The sequence below is a fragment of the Rousettus aegyptiacus genome, unplaced genomic scaffold (genome assembly GCF_014176215.1).
Source record: "Rousettus aegyptiacus isolate mRouAeg1 unplaced genomic scaffold, mRouAeg1.p scaffold_m13_p_9, whole genome shotgun sequence".
NCBI lineage: Eukaryota > Metazoa > Chordata > Mammalia > Chiroptera > Pteropodidae > Rousettus > Rousettus aegyptiacus.
In genome coordinates this window covers 63,107,012-63,129,552 of record NW_023416312.1, presented here as the reverse complement: position 1 = coordinate 63,129,552, position 22,541 = coordinate 63,107,012, and the positions used below count along the sequence as shown (strand labels likewise).

The 22,541-nt window shown below is 36.4% G+C and overlaps 1 protein-coding gene and 1 pseudogene across 2 annotated transcripts in view; both read right to left on the bottom strand.

The window, feature by feature from the left end:
• Positions 1–22,541, bottom strand: part of RNF128 (ring finger protein 128) — an 89,635-nt gene that overhangs the window by 35,554 nt on the left and 31,540 nt on the right. The window contains exon 1 of one of the 2 annotated variants that reach the window (XM_016148459.2): positions 17,547–18,287. The exons of the other annotated variant lie outside the window; for it this stretch is intronic. Within the exon in view, the coding sequence (XP_016003945.1) occupies positions 17,547–18,039 (493 nt within the window). The 5' untranslated portion in view covers positions 18,040–18,287. Of the gene's footprint in view, positions 1–17,546; positions 18,288–22,541 lie in introns of those variants that run through there. 2 annotated transcript variants of the gene reach the window in all.
• Positions 185–303, bottom strand: LOC118608315 (annotated as a pseudogene).

Here is a 22,541-nt window from a genome sequence, read left to right as displayed (position 1 = left end):
CAGTCCACCACCAGACACCCGGGGTTCTGACCTGTAGTAGCTCTTATGTGCAGATCCCACACTCAGATGTGCTGGTGTGCAGTTTGTGTATTTTTTGTTGAGTTTTAGATGTTCCAGCTTATTGTTGTTTCAAGGGGAGAGATCTGGGGACATCTCTCACTCTGCCATATTTCTTTTTTTTTTAAGCCTACATCACCTGGTCTTCCTAGGTGGTCTCCCATCCAAGCACTAACCAGGCCTGACCCTGTTTAGCTTCCGAGATCAGATGAGATCGTGTGTGTTCAGGGTGGCATGGCCATACTCATATTTGACAATTTAATGGTCAAGAATAGCTAATCTGGACTCTAGTTGCTTAAACAGAAGTTCCTGTATCCATTATAACTTAAACCACATTCATCTTGATACCAGCGGTCACTCAGTTCTACAAGGTTTCCTTGAACCTCCTATTTAAAAATCAGTAATTACACAATGTGGCTCAAGGTTTTCACAATTTCATGCTGCTATCTCATGTATTTAGAGAGAAGGAACAGATTAGGTATAGGTAACAATTAAATAGCAGAAGAAATACAAACTCCAATTTCAAGTGTTCAGCAATGAATAAAGGTTTTGGCATGTTCCTATCTTGGGAACAAAGGCAATAAAATAGGTTATAACAACTCTTACTATTGTTACTGAATATCATTCAATTAAAAAGTTAATATAAATAAAGGGTGTCTATTCTTGGCCCTACTGGCAAAAAATGCTTTTTAGTTATTATTCAGAACATATAAGAATTTGATATAAGGTACTGTTGAATGGTCATCCCATGTTTTTAAAAGAGTTAATGATATGATTTTGGTCTAATCTTATTTATTTGTGAACACAGACATATTCATTGAACAAATATTTATCAAGTGCAAACTGTGTAATATGTTCTGTGCTTCGGGACTTCCCCCTTCCATATTTAGATATTAACATGTAAAATGTAAATTCTAAAACATTTTATAATATATTAAATATTCTAAGCATAATGATGGTATACTTATAGCATGTTGGCATTCCAACGCAAAATATGAGGTAAAGAAAGTTATTCAGTAACTCTTTTAACCAGTATTCCATTTTTAATATTAGAAAAGAGTATTCACAATGAATGACTTACAAGTAGCAAGGGTAATTGAAGGCCAAAGTAGCTCTTCTAAAACTTAGCTCACATTCAATACTACCCAACATCCTGATAAATCAATGGGGTCAGCACTTCTGAATTCACTCATATCTAGAATGAGTAAGATCTAGGTGTGAAGAATTTCAACATATTTCTTTAATAAACATTTCCTCCATTAGAAAATCTAGAAACAATTCAAGTGGACTTCCGAATATTTATTTTGTCCACAGTAGCTTTCAAATGCTCAGTTTTCCACTCTATAGCCCAAACTCTTTGGGCAACTGGGGAAGTTCAATATATTTCAGAGAGGGATATCAAAGCTCATCAGACCAAGCAGTCCTAACTGACATTTTTTAAACCAGTGAAAGAAATCACCTAAACTTTTAAGCCAGATTAGCCTCTCTTTCTTCAAATTCCTGTTTTCTGACAATTTTTTGCCCCCTTTTGATTATTCTCAGCCACAGATGAACCAAACTTGTTTCTTAAATTGACTACTTCACAGCAGCTTCCTTGAAAAAAAAAGTTAAATTATACCTCAACAAATAAATATACAAATGATTTCTAGAAAATATTGGAAATATATGTCTGTCATTCACTAGGAACCAGACAAATCAGTACTACCCTTCTGGTTTATATGTCATCATGCTCTTAACTAGCCTTTAGTTAAAGTCTAGTCTGTTCAGGATAGGAAATAGGAATTGATATGAGTTAGCTGTATGATTAGAGCAATGGTTCTTAACATTCTCTACGGCAACAAATCATCTCTTTGGAGGAGGGTTGGTGGCAGTGAAGATGACTAAAATCATCTTTTATTATAATTCTTTTAAGTTGATAAATGAAACAAAGACACAAAGTCATGTGTAGCACACATGTTGCCTTTCTTTCTTCCCTGCATCCCCAGATACTTCTGCTGTAGGTTTTGAAGGCAATTCAGCTGTCCCTCGTATAATTGGAGGACTGGTTCTAGGATCCCTTGTGGATACCAAAATCTGCAAATTCTTGTGCATTGGTGGTATATTGGTGAGGATAGCTGCCTTCCAAAATCTTCAGATACTCTAGTCTCTTATATAAAATGTCATAGTATTTGCTATATAACCTATACACAACATCCTATATACTTTAAATCATCTCTAAATTACTCATAATACCTCATACAATATAAATGCTATGTAAATAGTTGTTATACTGTATTGTTTATGAAATAATTATAAGAAAAAAGTCCGTACATGTTCAGTACAGATACAACCATTGTAGAGCTAACTATATAGTACACATCAGCAATAACATAACATTTTTTCCTGAATATTTTCGATACATGGTTGGTTAAATCCATGAATAAGGAACTCACGGATATGGAAGGCTGACTGTAATACATTAGGGAATAGGTCACAGATTTGATATGGCACTTAAAAATCTATGGTAGATGGAGTCTTCAGGAAACAACATATTAAAGACTCTGGGGAATTAGAAGCAACACTATTCAAAAGGTTACATACCAATGCATAATGTCTAGATGCTATGTCATACTCACAGGTAAACAAGTCTTAGAATTATTGTTAAAAACTCCTTAGTCCTGCCTGGACTACTTTAACTTCCAGTAGTGATATGTTTAACATATTGTTAAAAACCTAAGGTCTAGATCAGCATTTCTCCAAGTTTTTGGCCTCAGGATTCTTTATACTCTTTAGAGTGACTGAGTATGCCAAAAAAAATTGTTTATGTAGATTATTTCTATTAATATTTATAATATTAGAAATTAACACTGAGGAATTTTTATACTATTTATTTATTCATTTAAAATAAGTCATAAATACATTATAGTGTAATTAACATATTTTAATTAAAAATAACTATTTTCTTGAAAAATGTAACATGAGTGGCACTGTCAATTATATAAACCTCTTTGATGTCAGACTTGATAGACAACAGCTGGATCTTCATATCTGCTTCTGCATTACATCTATTGTGATCCCTTCTTCTGATTGAAATGTATGAAGGAAATCTTTACTTACACAGATAAGTAGTTAGAAAAATGAGGAGTGTTTTAATAGAATTTTCAAATAATTGTAGATATTCTTTTACACTACACCACAAGTCAACAAGTTGTAGTTTCTTAAACGTTAGTCACAAGGTAGAATTTGAAACCATACCAATAAATTCTGTGCTTCATTAAATGAAAATACATTGATCTATCTTATATATTGAATGGATTATTTATGCATGGCTTAATAATAATGTATTGGTTATTTTCAAAGTACTGGTTCACTAATTTATGCAGATCTCACAAACAGTGACTCATTTTAAGATAATACAAAAATTAAAAAAAAATTGATATTGTATCATCATCAATCTCATCAGAAAAGTCTAAGTATTAGTGTATTAGACAGTAGTCAAGCTCACATGGTGGATAAGTTTTCTGAAGTTCTAATTTTTGCTTGAACACTTAAATTTTATCATTAGCAACAAATTCGTTTTTCCTTGAAATGGCAGCCTCACTTAGTTCATTTCTAAGAAAAGGTCTTCCAAATACCCAAGTCTTAATAACCACTGTTCGGCAGTTCTTTCAAATTAAAAGGAGTAGTTTGAAGAAGGTGGCTGATTCAGCTCACAACTTAGTCATGCTCGTCCTTTTCCTTCAGCCAACCATCATACTTTGCTCTGCTACAGAACTGTTATGCCTACTTTCCATTTCATCATACAGAATATACAAAAATAAAGTTGTATATGACAGAGTAGGATAAATAATAGGTTTATAAAATTAATTATTCTTACTGATTCATCAAGGACATTCTTAAGTAAAACTGACATTTTCTTTTTACTGTAAATGCATGGTGGTACAGTATATAATGCAGTTTGGTACCTCTGTCTTAATTTGTGCTCAGGTGCCAGCAGTTTTTTTTTTTCTGACCACTGCTTTTACACCCTCTGTGTAAATGTCAACACTGTGAATATGGCAAATAATGTCTATGTATTATGAAAATAGTTTTGACCTCATGGATCCCTGAAAGAGTCTTAGAGACCAGTGGTCCCAGATAATATTTTGTAAACTGTTGGGCTAGATCAGTGATCTCCAAACTTTAATATGCTGGAGAACAACCTGGGAAACCTGTTAAACCACTGAACTCCTGGGTCTCTATTCCCTGATTCAGTATGTCTGGGGTCTGGCTGGGAATCTGCAGTTTAACAAGTTCCCTAGATTCTTTGATTTATGTTATCCATGGCCCATACTTTTAGAAATATTAGGCTGTAGTTTGATTATAGTTTTAATGTAGGAAGGAGGCAAGAGAATTAAAATGTAAATAAAGCCACAATCAGAGACTGCAATATGCTGATCAGCCCTGCAGCCAGGTCAGGAGGACATCTTCGGAACAAAGGAAGATTTCTGCTGGGATTGCCTAAAGCCATTCCCCGTATCAGTGAAGGGGAAACAGAAACCAACAGAGTCACTCCCTATGGGAACCTGTGGATTAGGCTGGGAACTAACAGCAGGCCTTTCACTCTACATATTCTTACCTTTTCACACTATATACTCTTCCCCTTCCCCTTCCTCACTGTCTATATCAAAGGAAATAGGTTAACAAAGTCTTTTAAACTATAACTCGCAGGGACTAAAGAATGACATATAAGCTGAATTCCCTGAACACTCAGGGTCCCTCTCAGTGCCTTTATTCTGTCCCCCTACTCACTGTCTTTCCATGGCTCTCTTGGTCCCTCTCACAATCCCTTCTACTCTCTGCCTCTGAGAGACCACACTCTGTGGAGTGTTATCCCTTTTCTAGTAAACTTTCCTTTTGACTCTAACTTTGGCGTGTGTTTAATTCTTTCTCCACTCTCCACCAAAGGACCCTCTTCTTGCGATGCATGGCTTAGTCTCCTCCCAGCACCTGGGGAAATTTACCCTGTCCTGCATCAGTCTGACTGATGTTATGGTCAAAGAGCTCTAACACAGTAGTTCAATCACTCTGGTCAGATCGATGCCAATCCTTTACCCTGCATAGAAAATCTCTGCCAACAGAATTATTTTGTTTCTATCAGTAAGGACTTCTCATAGAGAAGTTTGAAAAATGGCCACATCAGAAACAGGCCCATTCCTTTCCTGTTATAACACATCTCCACTGTCACCATTGTCTCTCATCTAAATCACTATAACTACCTAACTGCTTTCCAAGTCACCAGTCTTAGCCCTCCAATTCATTCTCCTCACAGCGACGAGATAAATTTTTCTAAAAAGGAAATATTCCTTTACTAAAAGCCCTTAAAGAGCTCCATTTCACTTACAGAATAAAGTTCAACCACCTTTTATAAGGTCCAGGCCCATCTGAGTTAGACATTCAGCTTTTATACTGTCTAGTGCAGACTTCCCTTGAGGTTATCTGATTTACTTGAGTTTCACTAAACTATAACTCCTTCAGGTTAGGGACTGGATCTTTCATCACTGTACCTACAACATCTAGTGGAATTCCTGGCACATATAACATGTCGAATAAATGTTTGATGAATGAAATTTTAAGTATGCTATATTTAGTGATAATTTGAATTTTGAATCAATCTGAAAACAAATTCATCCTCAAAGATGATTGTGGTGAACAGAGTCTAAAGTGCACTTCCTCCCTACATTCAAAGAGAGCATATCTTGACAGGACATGTCTGCCTACAGCAATGACATATCATATATACCCTGATAAAAAAGTTAAACATGAATCCTACTCTATAGACCTTGGGTTTAGTGTGATGCATAATGCCACAGTGCTGATCCTATTTAAATTACCATACTGTCAGAGAAGCACTAAGGGTGGCAATAATCCCTCTCCAAGTTTCACACATTCAGGAACTAGGACAGATGTCATTTTAGCCCTAAGCTTCAAGTTAAGACCGGCACATTTTAGTTCAATAGAAGACTGGTAGTTTAGGCACTTAGGAGGAAGTTCAGAGGACATAAAAGAGGAGCCTTAAAGCAGTTAGAACAGGTTGAGTGTCTATACAACCTTAAATTTCTGCTGATACTGAGGAAAAGAAAATAATAAGATATGCTATTGCAAGGTCATACAGAAATTATAGTATGTATGTTATTTAATTAATCAAGTATCCTGTAATTGTATTAAATTATTATGCTAAGTATTCTATTATAGTTTTTATTTGGGGGTAGTAATGTTTGTACAAACCAAATTCAAAATTTGTTGTTGCTATTTATTAATATTTTCTGGAGGAATGCTAATCAATTAATTCCATAGCATCGATGTAGTCAATCCTTTGGGATAATAAATTGAATGATATCCATAGCTGTTCAGAATCTGAAAAGAATATTTAATGGTGCAAGGTGAAGCAACCAATGACTAATGATATATACACAGCAGCTTAAAAACAGAAAGATATTTTCTGGGTAGTATAACAGGATGACACAAGAGATTTAGGGGTTCCAGGGAAAAACATATACATGAACATTAGAAATTGTATAAAAATAAAAAATTAAAATTAATAAGACATATTATGGTGCTCCTTTGTCCTTGTATAAATTGGTTCTGTTTTTCTGCAATGTGAGACCCTGGGAAGAATTCCACCGAATAAATTGTTGCTGTATCCAGAGGAAAAATATGAGCACAAAACCAAGCCATGGCCTAGACTTACAATGAAATTGGGACATGGCCTCCACCACTTGCCACTTTACCCTCCACCTTTCAGACCAGGTAAAACTAGTACAAGAATGTATGGAAGGGAAAGACATATACTCTGTACTTTAAATATTGCCAAACTCTAGAGAGGGCCATTTTTGTGTAGATCTAAAAGCCCTACCTAAACTGATGTTTGAGTACCAGAGTAAAATATTAGCCAAAAAATTCAATAAAGTCTGAAAATATGAGCTCCATGGAAGAAAAGGACCACGTCATTGTTTATCTTTAGCTACTCCGTGCTCACTCTTCTCCTACTACTGCAACATCTAGCACAGTGCTGGTCATAAAGGGGTGTTCAGACTTTTGTTGAAATTGGAATCTCTTTTTGTGTACATTCTCTTCAGGTATAGTTTCTAATAGGGAAAGAAGGCTGAAAATTCCATTAATCATTAAAATTAGAAAGAACATTATATTGAGAGATAGGATACTCATTTTGACCTGGCTATAAGAACCTTAGGGTACAAAAGTTACAAAAATCCAATTAGTATTCTATTAGGTATCCAAATCAGAGAAGACGACAGTTTGGTATGCCTCTGCAGAAATTTTAATATCATTTATTATAGAAAATTCATAAATTAGAATATTCTATTAACTGAAAATATTAAATTTCTTCCTGTGTGAAATATTGATTGCAAAAGCTAACCTCTGTACTACGGCCCATAGACTGATTATAAAAACAAACACAAACCTGTCTCACTTGTGTTTTTATCCTTTCACAATAAGTTGTTTCTGAAAGCCAGTAAAAATAAACCTAGCCTGTAGCACTACACTTTGAAGTCACATTAACCTGATATAAAAAGGTATCATATTTATACAAAGAAATATAACTAAAATGGTTGTCATCATAGTTGAAAACATTCTTATCAGAGTAAGATAACTGGTTTAATCACTCCTTGACATTGATCAAACTTTGATACGGATAAGTATGAGGTCAGTGTAATAAAATGAGACAGAGAAGTTATTAAGTACATGGCAATTGGTGCTTTCCAAATTAGATTTCATATGTTAAGTATTTTGAGAGAAAAGGGGGTCTTAAGCTAAATACGTTTAGAAAATAATGCATTGAACAAAGTTAAACAGTACCTCTTTAAGATATCAGAGGCGCTGAAAAGTCTTGCAGTAACCTACATTGCCAATCTCCAAGACAGGGTTATAGATGAGGGTGAGGAGGTAGTTAAACTATATCCTTTAATTAACCAGGCTGTGTACTAAGTGCTTTTTATATTATCTGATTTATCCCTCACAATAACTCTATGAGGTAGGCACAATTATCATGTCCTATTCTACAGATTAAAAAAAAAAACAAGTTATAAAGAGGTTAATTTAGCTAAGGTCACACGACAGGTTGGGATTCAAGTTAAAACCATCTGATTTATGAGTCCTCTCTCTTTACCACTGTGCCACCAAAAGGTCCATAAGTAATTTCTATTGTTAGAGCTGAACATTTTGATTTTAAGGTCTTGCTGATGCTTAAAACAGAAATACAGTGTAGAAAGAGGACAAGATAGTTTCCGTTTCTTATTATGTGATTTCTCCCTGAATTTCTCAGAAACTGCCCAGTAATTTGGATGGCTCCATTTTTTTCTGCTTCTGCATATAAAATAATTATGTATTTCAAAATGTAGTAGTGAACAGCTATAGTAATGAAAGGAGAAATATCATGTTTAGTAATAAAATTGTTAGCAAAATGTTCAAGAGAACTAATATTTACTTAATGCCCACTATGTGTCAAATACTATTTACAACATTGTAGAAAATGGGAATTATTATTCCCTCTTTTATGAACAATATAAATGAAGTTCAGGTTAACCACTTGCCCACGACCACTTGTCCAAGCAGTCTGACTCAAGGTCACTCATCCATCCATTGTAATATGCTGTCTCCCAATTTCAAATGGAACACATTCATCTTTGGTACAATAGATTGAAATAAAGATACTGCATTCATGTAGCTTCCCTTACCATCAAAGGATAATCTGTTAGCTTTTAATTAAGGTAAATTAATATCCTTGTCTTGTTTGCCAGTTCTATCGAAAGGCATCAGCCAGACTGAAGCAACACAAAGGATGGAGACTAAGGCAAGGGTGATGACTACTGCTTTTGCATCAGCCAGTTTCAGTCTCTTATACATTCTGTCTTCTTACCAAAATGAAATGATGGTGGTGGAAAACAAGAATTTGAAACACCCTACAACTTAAAGTATTTTGAAACTGTATTAAATATAGGTTGTTTGTTGATCTAAATGAAAATCTCACTTAATGTAACCATATTTTTCTAGCCTTCACCTAAATGACTGCTGAAACCCTCAAATGAGAAAAGATGCACCAACTTGGAAATATATTAATGGCTAACTAAGCCACAAGTCAAAGTTACGTTCTTAAAACTTTTAGGGATATTACAAGTGCTATTAAAATAAGATGACTTCTTCTCAGATCATCATAGGTTAAGGAAAACAAAATGCAGAGTCTTTAAGGTGAAACACATGGAAAAGGTGAGATAGAGCTTTGATCAACATTACAAGGAAACTGAATAAATAAAGAAGACTCTCTAAACCAGCATGATTGAGTAGATTATACAGCTGACCATGTATATCATTAATAAAATGTAAAATAAGAACACCATGATTTTCCTCTGCCTTTATTCTAAAATTTTGTTCCGTTTTCTAGAATGACAAAAACTATTTTCATCAGATGAATCCAGTGTGTCATGGGTGAAAACTACCAATATATTGGATTCTTCATATGAAGGTGTGAAATTTAGCACTAATCTTAAAAGTATGGAAAAGAACAGAAATTGAAGGAGGCTACAGAGGGAAAGAAACAAAAATACTAAGAAAAATGAGATGTATGTGTGTAAAATGTATGTATGGGGAGAAAATAAAAAGTACAAATAGTGATACAAAGGGTAAAGAGAAGAGAAATATTAAAATAAGAAAAGTCTGTTCCTCAGTGTTCAAGCCTCATTTACATGTTAAGAAACCAGTGTTAACAAGAAAAGGCCACTCTAACAATCATATGGGTTACCTACAGTCCAAAAGGTCAAAGCAATTCTTTAAATTCTCATAATTGTCTATAAATCATTCCTATTATCAAAGACGCTTTGTTCCTATTGTTGCTCCAGTCACATTATGAATGCTTTCTTTAGTTACTTATGAACTATAAGATTATTTTGATTTTTAAATAATTGCTTTTTCCGATTATAAGTATAAAGGATATTCATTATAAAAAATTCAGAAGATATAGAAAAACTGTAATGAAGAGAAAAATAACCATCCATAATTCCACCAACCAGAAATAACCAATGTTAATATTTTGGCATATTTTCTTTTTAAAAGCTAAGACTTTCTAGTTGTAGGCAGCATTTAACTAAGCTACTTCAACATATTATCTGAAATGATAATGACTAGTATCTTGAGACAAACATACACACACATCAACAAGTGAGTTCTAGTACCATTGTCTTTCAAAAAAAGTAAAAATAGAGTTCTGAAAATCACTGATTTATATCTAACTTGAGCATTCAAGCATTAAAACCAAGTAAATCTAAACTAGTTTCTGAACCTAACAGCCTCCATCAAGTCAGGCATGAATTGCCAAACTTTCTTTTTGAAAGAAATCAATATTGTAACAAGTCTGTGGGTAAATTCAAGCAGTAACTATATGCTACAATATATAGAAAGACATATATACAGACAAAAGAGAAAAAGAGCAGGAAATGGAATAACAACCAGCCCTTGTGCTCTGCTTTGCCCCATAGGGCTCCAAAGTTGGTGTTAACATAAATATGTGGCAACTCTGAATTGGCTTAGTAAATAACTGCATAACAAAGTGCATGCACTCTATGCTTGGAAATAACTCCCTATGGTATGCAGCTGAGGATCACTAGGTTAACTAGCTCTGATGCAGTGAAGAAGACTGTTTCTATGGGTGACTAGGCTTTTACCACATGCTGCAAGATGCCTTTCCCTCAAGAGGCAAAGTTGACAATTGTGCTGCCTCAAAAATTCATCTTGGAGTACAAGGTAGTAGTCTTCCGGGGTCTGGTACTGTTCTGTTTCTTGATTTAGGTGCTGGTTACACAGGTGTGTTCACTTTGTGAAAATTTGCTGAGCTCTACACTAACGATTTCTGTACTTGTTTGGCATGAATTTATGCTTCAATTAAATGTACATATACAAAAAGTTATTCATTCTGGGGTACCCTATCATGTAAACTTTGGGAAAAACACCAACAGTAGTTCACAGTTAAGTGGCCATCATGAAAAAGAAAAGCCATTTTAGTCAATGAGGTGCTATCTAACCAAGCAACAAAAAAACTGGGTGTGAACAAAGACATCACCTGCAGGAATTTTATAGAAGAGGAACTAAAGCACAAATAGTGATCAAACCTTTCAAAAGACTAAGGCCACAATAGGCATATGGATTAGAACAGATCACATATGTGGCTAGTAAGTCTATTTTTATGTAAAGCTCTGTGCAGTATATTTTTGTTTTAAATGTTCTAATTCACACACCTTCCTGTCATTTCTGTGTTTCCTTTCTGCTTGGTAATAGAGGTTCAAATCCATCCCCCAAAGACTACCACTTTCACCTTATAAGAGAACTCATTTTCTACTTTTAATTACATGGGAAATGCTTACAATAACAAGTAGGACGCAAAACTATATATACAGTATATAATTATTTAAATAATAATATGCAGAATAAAAGAAGAAAATGACAACACCCCAAAATGCTAAAATGATTATATCTATGCATTGTGTTTTCCTTTAAATTGTATGTATTTTCTTAATGCTACATTAATACTCACAAAAAAAAATCATCACGATAAAAATAGGATACAAAACTATACCTATACATGGAAAAACAGATAAGAAATATTAATGGTGTGAACTCTGTGGAAGTATGCAGTTTTTTAGTTTTATACTTTTCTCTATTTTCTAAGTTTACTGTAAGAAGCATGATTAATTTTATAATCAGAAAATAACTTAGAAAAAGTTGTTAGTACTTCACTCTATTTCCTCTAGTTAAACATGGGAACAGAGATTAAATAGTGTTCTGTGTGAGATAACACATCTTCCAGGGACTGGGGGTGGGGAGAAGTTCTTTATGTGGTTAGAAAAACAATTTTCTCATCAAACTATATTTTTTAAAAAAGATTTTTATGTTATAGAATTCCATATTCACCAACATATTCGATGGAAGCATTTTAATTGGAGACATAAATTGAATGCAAATGTAAATCAAGTTTTAAAACATTAAAAATAGTACAGGAAAAGTTCCATGTAAAAACACTATTTGTTACCTACATCATTTTTCCATTAAAAACCAATAAACTGGCCCATGACAGTGATCAGTATAAAAATTGAGAAGCTTGCAATCTTGAAATATTTATACACTCTTATTCCTCCTACTTTACCTTAATTATTTTATGTATTCAGGCAAGGAGCTCAGTATCTAGCATACAGTAGACCCCTGATAAATGTGCAATGAATTGAATTTCCATCCCCTTCAATTAGATACTTTTCTAGTAGATCTTATGACCTTCTGGCATTTTGGGGTATTTAAGGCAACTTGGCAAGCATTTCAGAGCACATGTAGTACAAAGGTCATATGGACAATATGAAAACTAATAAAACATTGAAATTATTAAGATCCAGTAGGAGGGTAAAATATATAAACGAATAACTACCAGGAAAATGCAGAAAGAACTATGAGATGAAGTGTTAAGAGAACAAAGAGAAGAGATTATTTTGTTTTTGGTGTGGGCTGTAGTGGGAAGAGGAAATGAAGGAATTGAGAACTACTTCAAAGATAAGGAGGCCTTTCTGTTGAGCTTTGAAGGACCGTTAAAGTTTGACCAGCAGAGGGAAGAAAAGGGTATGCAGGCTATACAGGCAAAAGCAGAAGTACAAGCAAAGGAATGACAGGAAAAGACAGAGAACAGTTTAGGGATCAACATGAGATAAGAAGTATATAAAACTACAAAAGTAGTTTGGAACTAGATTGAGAGTCTTGTATGCCATGCTGGGAAATGTAATCTAAAATTTATAAGTAATGGGCTTTTGAGCAATGGTAAGCATTTGTTCTCATGAGAAGAAATAGGAACTGAAAGCAGGGTAATAAGAGTTAAAAGGGAAAGGAGACATATGTGAGAAGATTTAAAGTGACAGAATCAACTGGATGTGGCAGATTCTGGATGTGGCAGTTAATTATTGGAGGGATATGTTGGGGGCCTTGGTTTAAATGCAAGGAGGAAAGGTGTTATGATGAATGAATAAAATAGAAATGAAACAAAAGAGAAGCAAAAGAAGCAAGAGACTGCTTGGGAGAGGGTTTCAAAGGAGTGATCAACAGTGTCAAATACATTACTGTAGAGATGTCAAAAAGATGTGCCTGGAAATAGATTTAGGAATGGTAAATCATCACCACTTATTCTCTTTGCATACTTTTTTGAACCTCTCACTCTACTAAAAAAAAAAAGTTCTTTTCAAAGTCAACATCCTAGGGAAAAAAACAGAATAAAAACTAAATGTCAGGTGGTTGAGTTGGGATTGGGGGGTGACAAATCTGTGTGAAATACTATCCTGAAGTTCTTTGTGAATGGAAAATGTAAAGATTGGTAGGAGATTGGAGAAGCAGTTATTTGAGGAAAAAAATGACAAACACAAGTGGGTCAAAAGATCATTTTCTTGTAAGGAATTCACTCTACACACCCTATTCCTAAAGAGTTAAATTTAGGATTTCAGGTAATGTGGGCTTTGAAGTACTCTAGGCCATGGGTCCCCAACCCCTGGGCCACATCGGGCCACACACCACCTTAGCTCCACCTCAGATCATCAGGCATTAGATTCTCATAGGGGCACCAGTCAGTGGTGCCAAAAGAGTTGGAGATTGCTGTTCTAGGCTATTCATTTTCAAATTATGTATGACAAACACAAGACTCAATTTTCATTTTCTAAAATACGTTTAACTATCTTAACTAGAAGAAAAAAATATATAGTAGCTTTTTATATGCCAGATACCTTAAATATTTTATCTCATTTAATCCCAACAACCTTATAAGGCAAGTTTACTATTATACCCATTGTATATAGGAGAAAACTGAGACTTAGAGAAGTAAAATAACTCACCTAAGATCTTAAAATTAGTAAGTGACAGAGCCCAACTTCTTAATAAGCTCTACCGACTTTTGACAATGTACAGAAGCAACTGTTTTCTCTGTCAAACTGTAGCCCATTGGAGACCACCCAATTATTAACTTAAACTGCTTGGTTCATTCATTTTCTTACATCCTTTGGGAACAATGCCTCTGTCATCCCTTTGACTATGTTTCAAGTTCTTGTAAATGTGTCATGGGTCATGAAGGTTGTAGCTCTACAAAAGACTTTCAAAAAATTCATGCCTGTACATGTTGACTCAAGGAAAATTGTACAAGCAAAGACCTGCACCACTTGAACCCATGGGCTGTGCTCAATTAGACAGCATGCAAAGCTCAGTCCCATCTGTGTGGTTAAAGTAGAACAGTTAGTTGCGCAATAACAAAAACGTGTACCTAGTCTTACTATGACAATTCTGCTTTTAGATGTGCTTACTTTACATTTTGGCTTCTTTGTGTCTGATTTTCATAGTTAAGGCATATGAACAGTGATTAAACTTTGAAACCAAATGTTCTCTTAGTTTTCGTCCAGGTTTCTGGATCAATTTCACTGAAAAATATACAGAAATCGCAAGACAAGCTGTTAAGAAACATCTATCATTTGCAATTATTTATCTGTGTGAATAAGGCTTTTCTGGGTACTTTGCAACCAAAATAATACAGAAATAAACTGCATGGAGTGATGCAAGGCTACAACTACCTTTTGTGAATGTCAGTATACATAAAAACATCCTCATTCCCCTAATTGATTACTCTTATATAGTGGAGTTTCTCTCTGATAAACAAAAGTTAGAGGAACTGTTCTAAACTAGAACTAAATCAGTTAATTCTGTTGACTTGGAACAAATGGGTTTTCATGGTCACAGGACTCTAATAGGTGAGAGTGTGGATGCTCAGCACAAACTTGAACAAAGGACAAACAAATCAGGCACAGGCCCCTGTGAGAGTGGGTGAAGAGAGATTTTGTAAACAAAGAAGATAGCACCGGCTTTTTCACATTTGGCGGCCCTTGTGTAATTCATAGCAATATATATTGGGTTCATCAATACTTAAACATCAGTCCTACCTCTGCTGCTAAGACCCAAGATAAATCATTTTTGACTAAAGATTATAATGAACCCTAGGATTTTTCTGAGGAATGAGCAAATAATACAGAACTTTTCAAACAAATATTGAACACACATAAATGAAATGCAAAGTGATTTTCCCGTGTTGAAAAGTAGTTTCTCTAGCAGTTCAAGGAGAAATGTGATTCCATACCTCAAGTAACTAGCTAGCTTTCTTATCTAGTTGGTCTAATGGTAAAATTTGCTATTGTCACCATCTCAGATAATATTTTTTTCAAAGTATCAAAATAGCTTTCTGAAAGTAGTTTAAATAATCAATACTTAGGGCTTTATTTCCACAGTATCCTGAAGTAAAACAGCCATAATTAGATTCCCAGTGTATTCATGTCTTCAAACTGACAGTTGCACAATCACATATTTCTTTTTTTTTTTTTGCATCTTGTTATCAGCCTATTACCATAACTTACCTTAGTTGAGTGTTTATTATCTGCTAAGTATTTTACTTATGTTATCCTTAATAATCACAGCAATGTAAATATTGTCTCCATCTTACAGAAGGGGAAACAAAGATGCAGTAAAGTTAAATTATCTGACCAAGGACACAAAGCTTTGTGTGGTAAATCTAGAATTTGATTCCCATTCTTGATCAAAATGCCTGTGCTTTTCCTAGCACACAATACTGTCCACCAATAAAATATAAGTAAGATGCTTATAGTGTGCCTGGCACATAGTAGGAGCTCAACAAAAATAATTTTATTGTCTCTTAAAACTATCAAATAAATATTAAGCTTATATCCTTAACAGAAATAGGATCAAAGCAATCTAAATAGAAACTCTTTAACGAGTACTCTTCAATTCCAAATCATTCATGCAAATGAATCTCATCTGTAGGAGAAAGTCAAATCCTTACATTTAGGTAGCCAATTGAAATGTAAGGACTTTAAAAAATATATCAAGTCTTTATTCTTCATTTTTATTAACCTTAAAAATGTAATTTCATTTTAATCGATAAATTACCAACCAAGAGAGATAGTTACTCCTTTAATCAATATAAAATCTAAGAAGCACAGCATTTTAAACTGAAAGGGCTATTAGAGTTCATCTAGTTCACTTTTGTCTCTGTACACTCTGCCAACTGGCCTCCACCTCCTACCTCTATACTATCATTTGACTAGTGACTAACTAGTACAAGGACACAAAGCTGGTAGAGGCAAAGAAGAGAGTAAAATCTCCTGAGTTCCAGTTCAGTGTTCCTTCCATTATTCCACCCAGCCCTAATTCTATGCAAGTACTCTCTAGGCAGGACTAGACACACTATTTTAAGGGAAAAAAAAAACACCTCTAACTAACTACTTAAATAGAATCATCTCTCCAGTGACTCCTAAAAGGCTAATCCTATCAGCTAACCTTTACTGAGGATGATGTGTTAAACTCTTTACAGGAATTATTTCATTTCATCCTCAAGGCAAACCTATTGCAGAAGTTCTTAATTCGTCCCCCACTTGATTGATGAAGGAACCCAGACTCAAAGACTTCAAATAAGTGGCCCAAGGTCACAGGACTAGTAAGCAATGGAGCCAGAATTTACCCAAGGCCTGACTTGAGGCCCAGCTCTCAACAATGATACACTGCTATTATGTCTCTTCCTTTTTCTCCTAAAACTTTTTGTTTGTCCTTTGGGGTTTAGGATCACTATACATATAACATGTCTACCTAATCACATTAGGGGTAAGGTTTCTGGAAGGGTAAGTGCAGAGGGAAAAATTTTAACCCACATCATCCCCACAAATTTAAGACCCACCTGGACTACTTTCTCCAAAATGCAGGCCTTTGCTATCCTCATGCATAAATCTCTTCTTTTTTCATTAACAATCACCTCTTTTGTCACTCAATAATCCTAAATCATATTTTTCAAAGGCAAAGGAAAGCACTGATAGCAACAATCACTTGGGACTTGAGACCCTTGGCATAAAAGAGCCCAAAAGGGCAAAGCAAAGTTTCCACCAAAACAGCAATGAAGTTAACGGGGCACAGTAACACAATCTTGTACCTGATACTAGGAAACATGGAGAGAAAAACAGAGCTGACGGGGAAATATGCTACAGGACTGAGGTTGTTAAACAGGAAAAGAGTGAAGAAGGGATTTCCTGGCACTCTTCTCCCGTCATTTCAAAGCCAATGCCCACCACCAATTAATTCAATTCAAGGCACCCTTGTGACACACCAGGAAAAGGCGAAGCAAAGAGCTCCAACAGTCCTTCTCAAATTGCTAGCCTCCGCACTCCGTTTGTCTTCCCCTTTTTCACCAGAGGCAAATTCTAAAGGAATTTTCCGCCCAACCCCCCATGCAAAGTGAACCTTAGGGAGGAGAGGACCCTGCTTCACTTGATGGGGAAAAGACACTCATTTCCTTACGAAGCAAGGGGATAAGAGGAGGAGAGAGCACTGAGGAAAATAAAAGAAACTGGCCTTGGCAGGGGCTTGACGGGGCGCAATTTAGAAGCTGCACTCACCCGGGTGAGACATGGGGATGACCTCATTGCGGGTACCCGGGAAGTTAAAGATGACTGCTCCAGACGCCCCTCTCTCGTAGGCCAGATGGATCTTGTCTGCGAAGGTGCAGCCCCCTCCGCGCTGGATGAGAGCCAACCAAGAGACTTGTGCGGTGTTTCCCCAGTCCCCCGAGACCGTGGGCACCGTGAAATTCGTGTGAGGGTTACAGGCATTGAGCGCCCCCGGCCCGTCGGGCGGTACCAGGATCCCAGCCACAGGCTCAAGCGGGGAATCCTGGCCGTACACGCCCTCCTCGCTCAGCTCCCACACGGTGCGGTTCACTCCCGTGTGCGGAACACGCCAGGACACATTTAAGTATGCGGTCCACACGGCTTCGGCTCCCCGGGAGCCGGGGGCATGTGGACTCAGAGCCAGCAGGAAGCTCCACGCCAACAATCGGGGAAAGGCGCAGCCACCACAGCAGAAGACCCGGGCCACAGGCGGTGGCCCCATGGCGCGCGCACTCTGCGGTACCCTAAGGCCCGTGGCACGCACCCTCCTGGCTTGTGGCAGGACCCTGGCCTTGACCAGGTGTGCGCCAGGTGGGGAGAGGGCGGGGAGCAACCTGCGCTCGGCGAGCTAGGTCCGAGCCCACAGGCACGTAGCCTCGGTGGAGATGTCGCTGCAGATGCAGCTCTTCACTGCTCTACTTCTCTTCGCTGCTGCTGCGGCCGCGTCGGGCTCTGGGGCTTTAGCATGAAGCTCCGCCCAAACGACTGGGGGTAGAGGTGGCTGGGAGAGAGGAAAGGACACTGCAGGATCCGCCTTTTAAAAGGGTAACAGGATAACCAGGGATTAGAGTTGGATCTGAGGCTGTGCGGCCAGGTGTGTCACGTGGTTTTAGGAAAAATGGACAGGTGAGGAAATATAGAATCCGAACATAGAAAAGCTCTCTGGTGGTATTCGAGTCCGTTTTGAGTTGCAAGAATACATTTTTCATTCTGGCACTTGCCTAAAAGGCATTTCAGGCTTAAGGTGCCAAAATGTGAAAATATTTATAAAGAGCACAGATCCGAGGGGTCTGAGTTGTAGTCAAGAGAATTTGCGTAAATGGACGGTGCTGGGGGCAGGTCGTTTACTGGGTGGGGGGAGGAGCAAGAAAAGCATGTTACTTTTTTTTTTAACCTTTCTACTTTCCTGCTCCAAACAAGCGTTATACCTGTGTATTTCCTTCTTACTCTTACTCCATGCTAAATATACTGCAACAGAGGGTCCTTCTAAAAGTAATCTTAGTCCTCAATAAAGAATTACTGTTTTCACACACCTCAAAACTAGGCCTCTTCATTTTCCCCAAACCAGGCTTATCCAAATGGTTACCTCTGCACCATTCATGACCTTAACTGCATAGTCTTTTTCCATTTCCCACTATCTAAAAGGAGCCTAATAACTTTGGCAATTCACTCATGGCATTATTGGGTTACAATTTCTCCTTACTTTAAATATGCAGTTTTTATACACCCTGTCAGTTATTGCATTTAGTAGATGCTCAGTAAATATGCACTGGATTAAACTGAACTAATACACCTGGTGTCTGACAGTTATGGATAACTGGCAACATTGGTTAATAAAATCCAATAAGTTTCAGCTGTATACTTTAACAGTCTGGTCATTTTAACTATGTTGATTCTTCGAACCCAAGAATATGGAATATCTTTCCACTTCTTTGTATCTTCTTCGATTTCTTTTAATAGAGTCTTACAGTTTTCATTATATAGGTTATGAATAACTTTTGATCTTGGGGAAATTACTTCTCTGTACCTCAGTTGCCTTATCATCTATGAAATGGGAATAGTAGTACCTACCCCTTAGTGTTATTCAGATGATTAAATGAGTTCATAGATGTAATGCACTTAAAACAGTCCTAAGCAGAATGTAAAAAATATATCTGTTAAATAGTTTTATTAAACAGGTTCAGGGATCTAATACTTTTTAAATAATCAATTTGTTACTTCGAGGTAATAATCAGAGAAAATGACATTCAGAATGTTCAGCTTTAGCCACTTTTTCAGTTCAAGGAAATAGAATTTATTTTATCCAACTAAACATTTGTTAAAATACTGATCAATTACTCTCCTTAGACCCTGGCCCAACATTTACTTAATATTATTCCTAAAGGTTAAGCATGGGACAATTCTGCACTTGATACTTTTACAGCTTAAGAGAAACCTAGTGGAAAATGAACACCATAACCAAATAGCACCTAGAATTCACATAAATGGGCAATTCTGTGAAACATGAACCCTAGGTATTGAAAGGGACTTTAGAGGTCAGGAGAGTATATGGGTCCAATAGCATGGTACTTCCAACTCCTGATGATGTTAATCTCTAAGATAAAATTTACCTAAGGGAAAGTAAAAGGGTAGGATCAGCCACTTCTATGAAATAGTACAATTCCAGAAATTGAATTTGTTAGTGAAAAGCTCTCAAAATTCGCTATTACCTACATGACAACTATATTGTACTTTGAGAAACAGTGTGTTCAAAAGAAAAAAAAATATTTTATAAGGTCCCTACAGAATGAAGTTCAGAGTGATATTTGTTAACATTCATTCTTAAACAAATATTTATTTCACATCTACTATATGTCAGTCATGGGCTAAGCATTGGGGTAAAAAATCAGATAAGACTCTGTTCTCAAAAAGCTCATAAATAGACTTTGATGAAACAAACGAGAAAACTGATGATTGCAGTAGAGTGCTATATGTATATAGTGTAAGTGCTCTGATAGATGTATGCATAGGGAAGCAGTGGGTAATAGAGAAAAGGAACCTAATCCAGACTGGGAAGTAAGGGAAAGCTTTCTAGAGGAGGTTACACCAGTTCTGAGTTTGAGAGCCTTTCTAGGCAGAGAAGAATACAAGGAAAGACATTGAGGCATGAAACTGGGTAACAATAAGTACAGGCTCTGTAAAGTTCTATAAACATAAAGTGATTAGATGGAGCCCAGAACACATGAGATAAACTTATAAAGATGCACAGGTGTTGGTTTTTGAGAGTCTCTTGGGTAAAGCTGGAGAGTTCGGACTTCATCCAAAACCAAAAAGTAATATAATGACGGTTTAAGCAGGGAGTGATATATAATCAGATTTTAATTTTAGAGATCATTATGTCTTTCTTGTGGATAATAGATTGGAAGGGGCAAGAAGAGAAGCATGGAGCCCAGATAGAAGGTGGTTGACAGTGCTCCAGATGGGAGATGAAGGTGGTCTGGACTAGACAGATAGTGGAGACAGATTGGGAATGCATTTTGAAGGTAGAATCAACAGGTCTTATTTGAAGGATGAAAGAAAAAGAGTTAGGGATTGCTCTGAGGTCTTTGGCTTGAAGACTGGGTGACAACCAGGAGGATGGTTTAAACTATATAGAGCAGGTAGGAAGGAGAGATGAGTTCAGTTTAGATATGTTGATTTTGAGTACCTATGATGTAATTAGGAGGAACTCTCTGGTAGGCAGTTGGATTTTCTGAATCCTGGACACCTACTAAGTGCAAGACACTGGAGAGGCATGGGTATACAGAGACAGTTCTTGACTTTAATGAGTTCATAGTTTAGTGGGAAAGTTGGAGAGGTAAACAAGATAAAACAATAAATGTTATGACTGATAAAAGCATAGAATGCTATGGCAACATGGATGGGGCTGAGTCTCTCCCCCCCCCCAATGTGTCCACAGGCTGAGTCTTTAAGAACAAATAGAGTTAAACAAAAAGAATAAGAATATTCAGGCATAGTCAATAGTATATTACATTCCCTGATGAGAACAACAGGGAATATCCAGGGAACTAACATGCAGTAGTTAGGTATAGCTGGAATGTAAGTTGTAAAGTGGGAGCCAAGGGAAGTAATGCTGGTCAAGTAGGTTGTGCCAGAATATGGAGAGTTTAGAAAACAATGTTAAAGAGCATGGACTCAATACACATGTGCACACATGTGTATACACATGCACACACACTAAGTAAATACAGTAAAACAATAATTATTGAATCTAGATGGTGGGTATATAAGTAATTGTATCATTTTTTAACTTTTTTCTATTTTAAACTTTTTGTAATGATAAGTTTAAAATTTTGAATTTATATTAAAGTTTATGGAACAAATTAATATGATCAGACTTAGACCTAAATAGATCCTATTGATTGTATGAGGGCAAGACAAAATGCAAAAACTAGAGTGGAAGCTAATATCCCAGCACTATTCTGGAAGTCTAGCCCAATTGTGGAGATAGAGCCTATCAAACTATCACAGCTTGATGATATGACCCATTAAAATTATCCTATGAACTCCCCCTTGCTACAAGTTCATCCTCACCAAGCAACCTTCTTATTATCATTTAGCTACTCATGTAAATATACCTACAGGGAGATAATGCACTGATCAGCAAACACTAGTATCTGTAACAGTTATACTCTCATTATAAATTAATCCATTGGCATTCTGGCTTATATATTGGTCTCTTGTGAATTTGGTTACGTGTGAGTCCATCCCCAGGAGCCCAGTCTCTGATTATACCACCAATCAAATTTCAAAGTTTACAAAGCTAAGAATCAGTATGCAGATCACAACTGTATCAAAGTTCTTCCACTCTATAGAAATTTGTCTAGGTAACTCTCTAGCTTTCCCTAACCATATCCTTCTGTCTTGCTGTGATTTCTTTTCAAACTGCAACAGAGCCTGGCTATCAGGAATGAGGTCTCTTGATGGGGAGCATCATCAGAGAGCTTGTGAGAAACAAAGGATATCAGGTCCCACCTCAGACCTGCTGAATCAGAATCTGCATTTTAAGAAAACTACCAGGTAATTTGTCCTCACATGTAAGTTTGAGAAGCCTTGATGTAGACTAGAGTATTCCTGACAGGTAGGGTAGCCAGCACCAAACCTCTGCTTGGACATTCCCATGTTAGAGCTTACTACCTCATAAAGTATCACATCCTGAGTAGTACTACACATTTCTTATTGGAA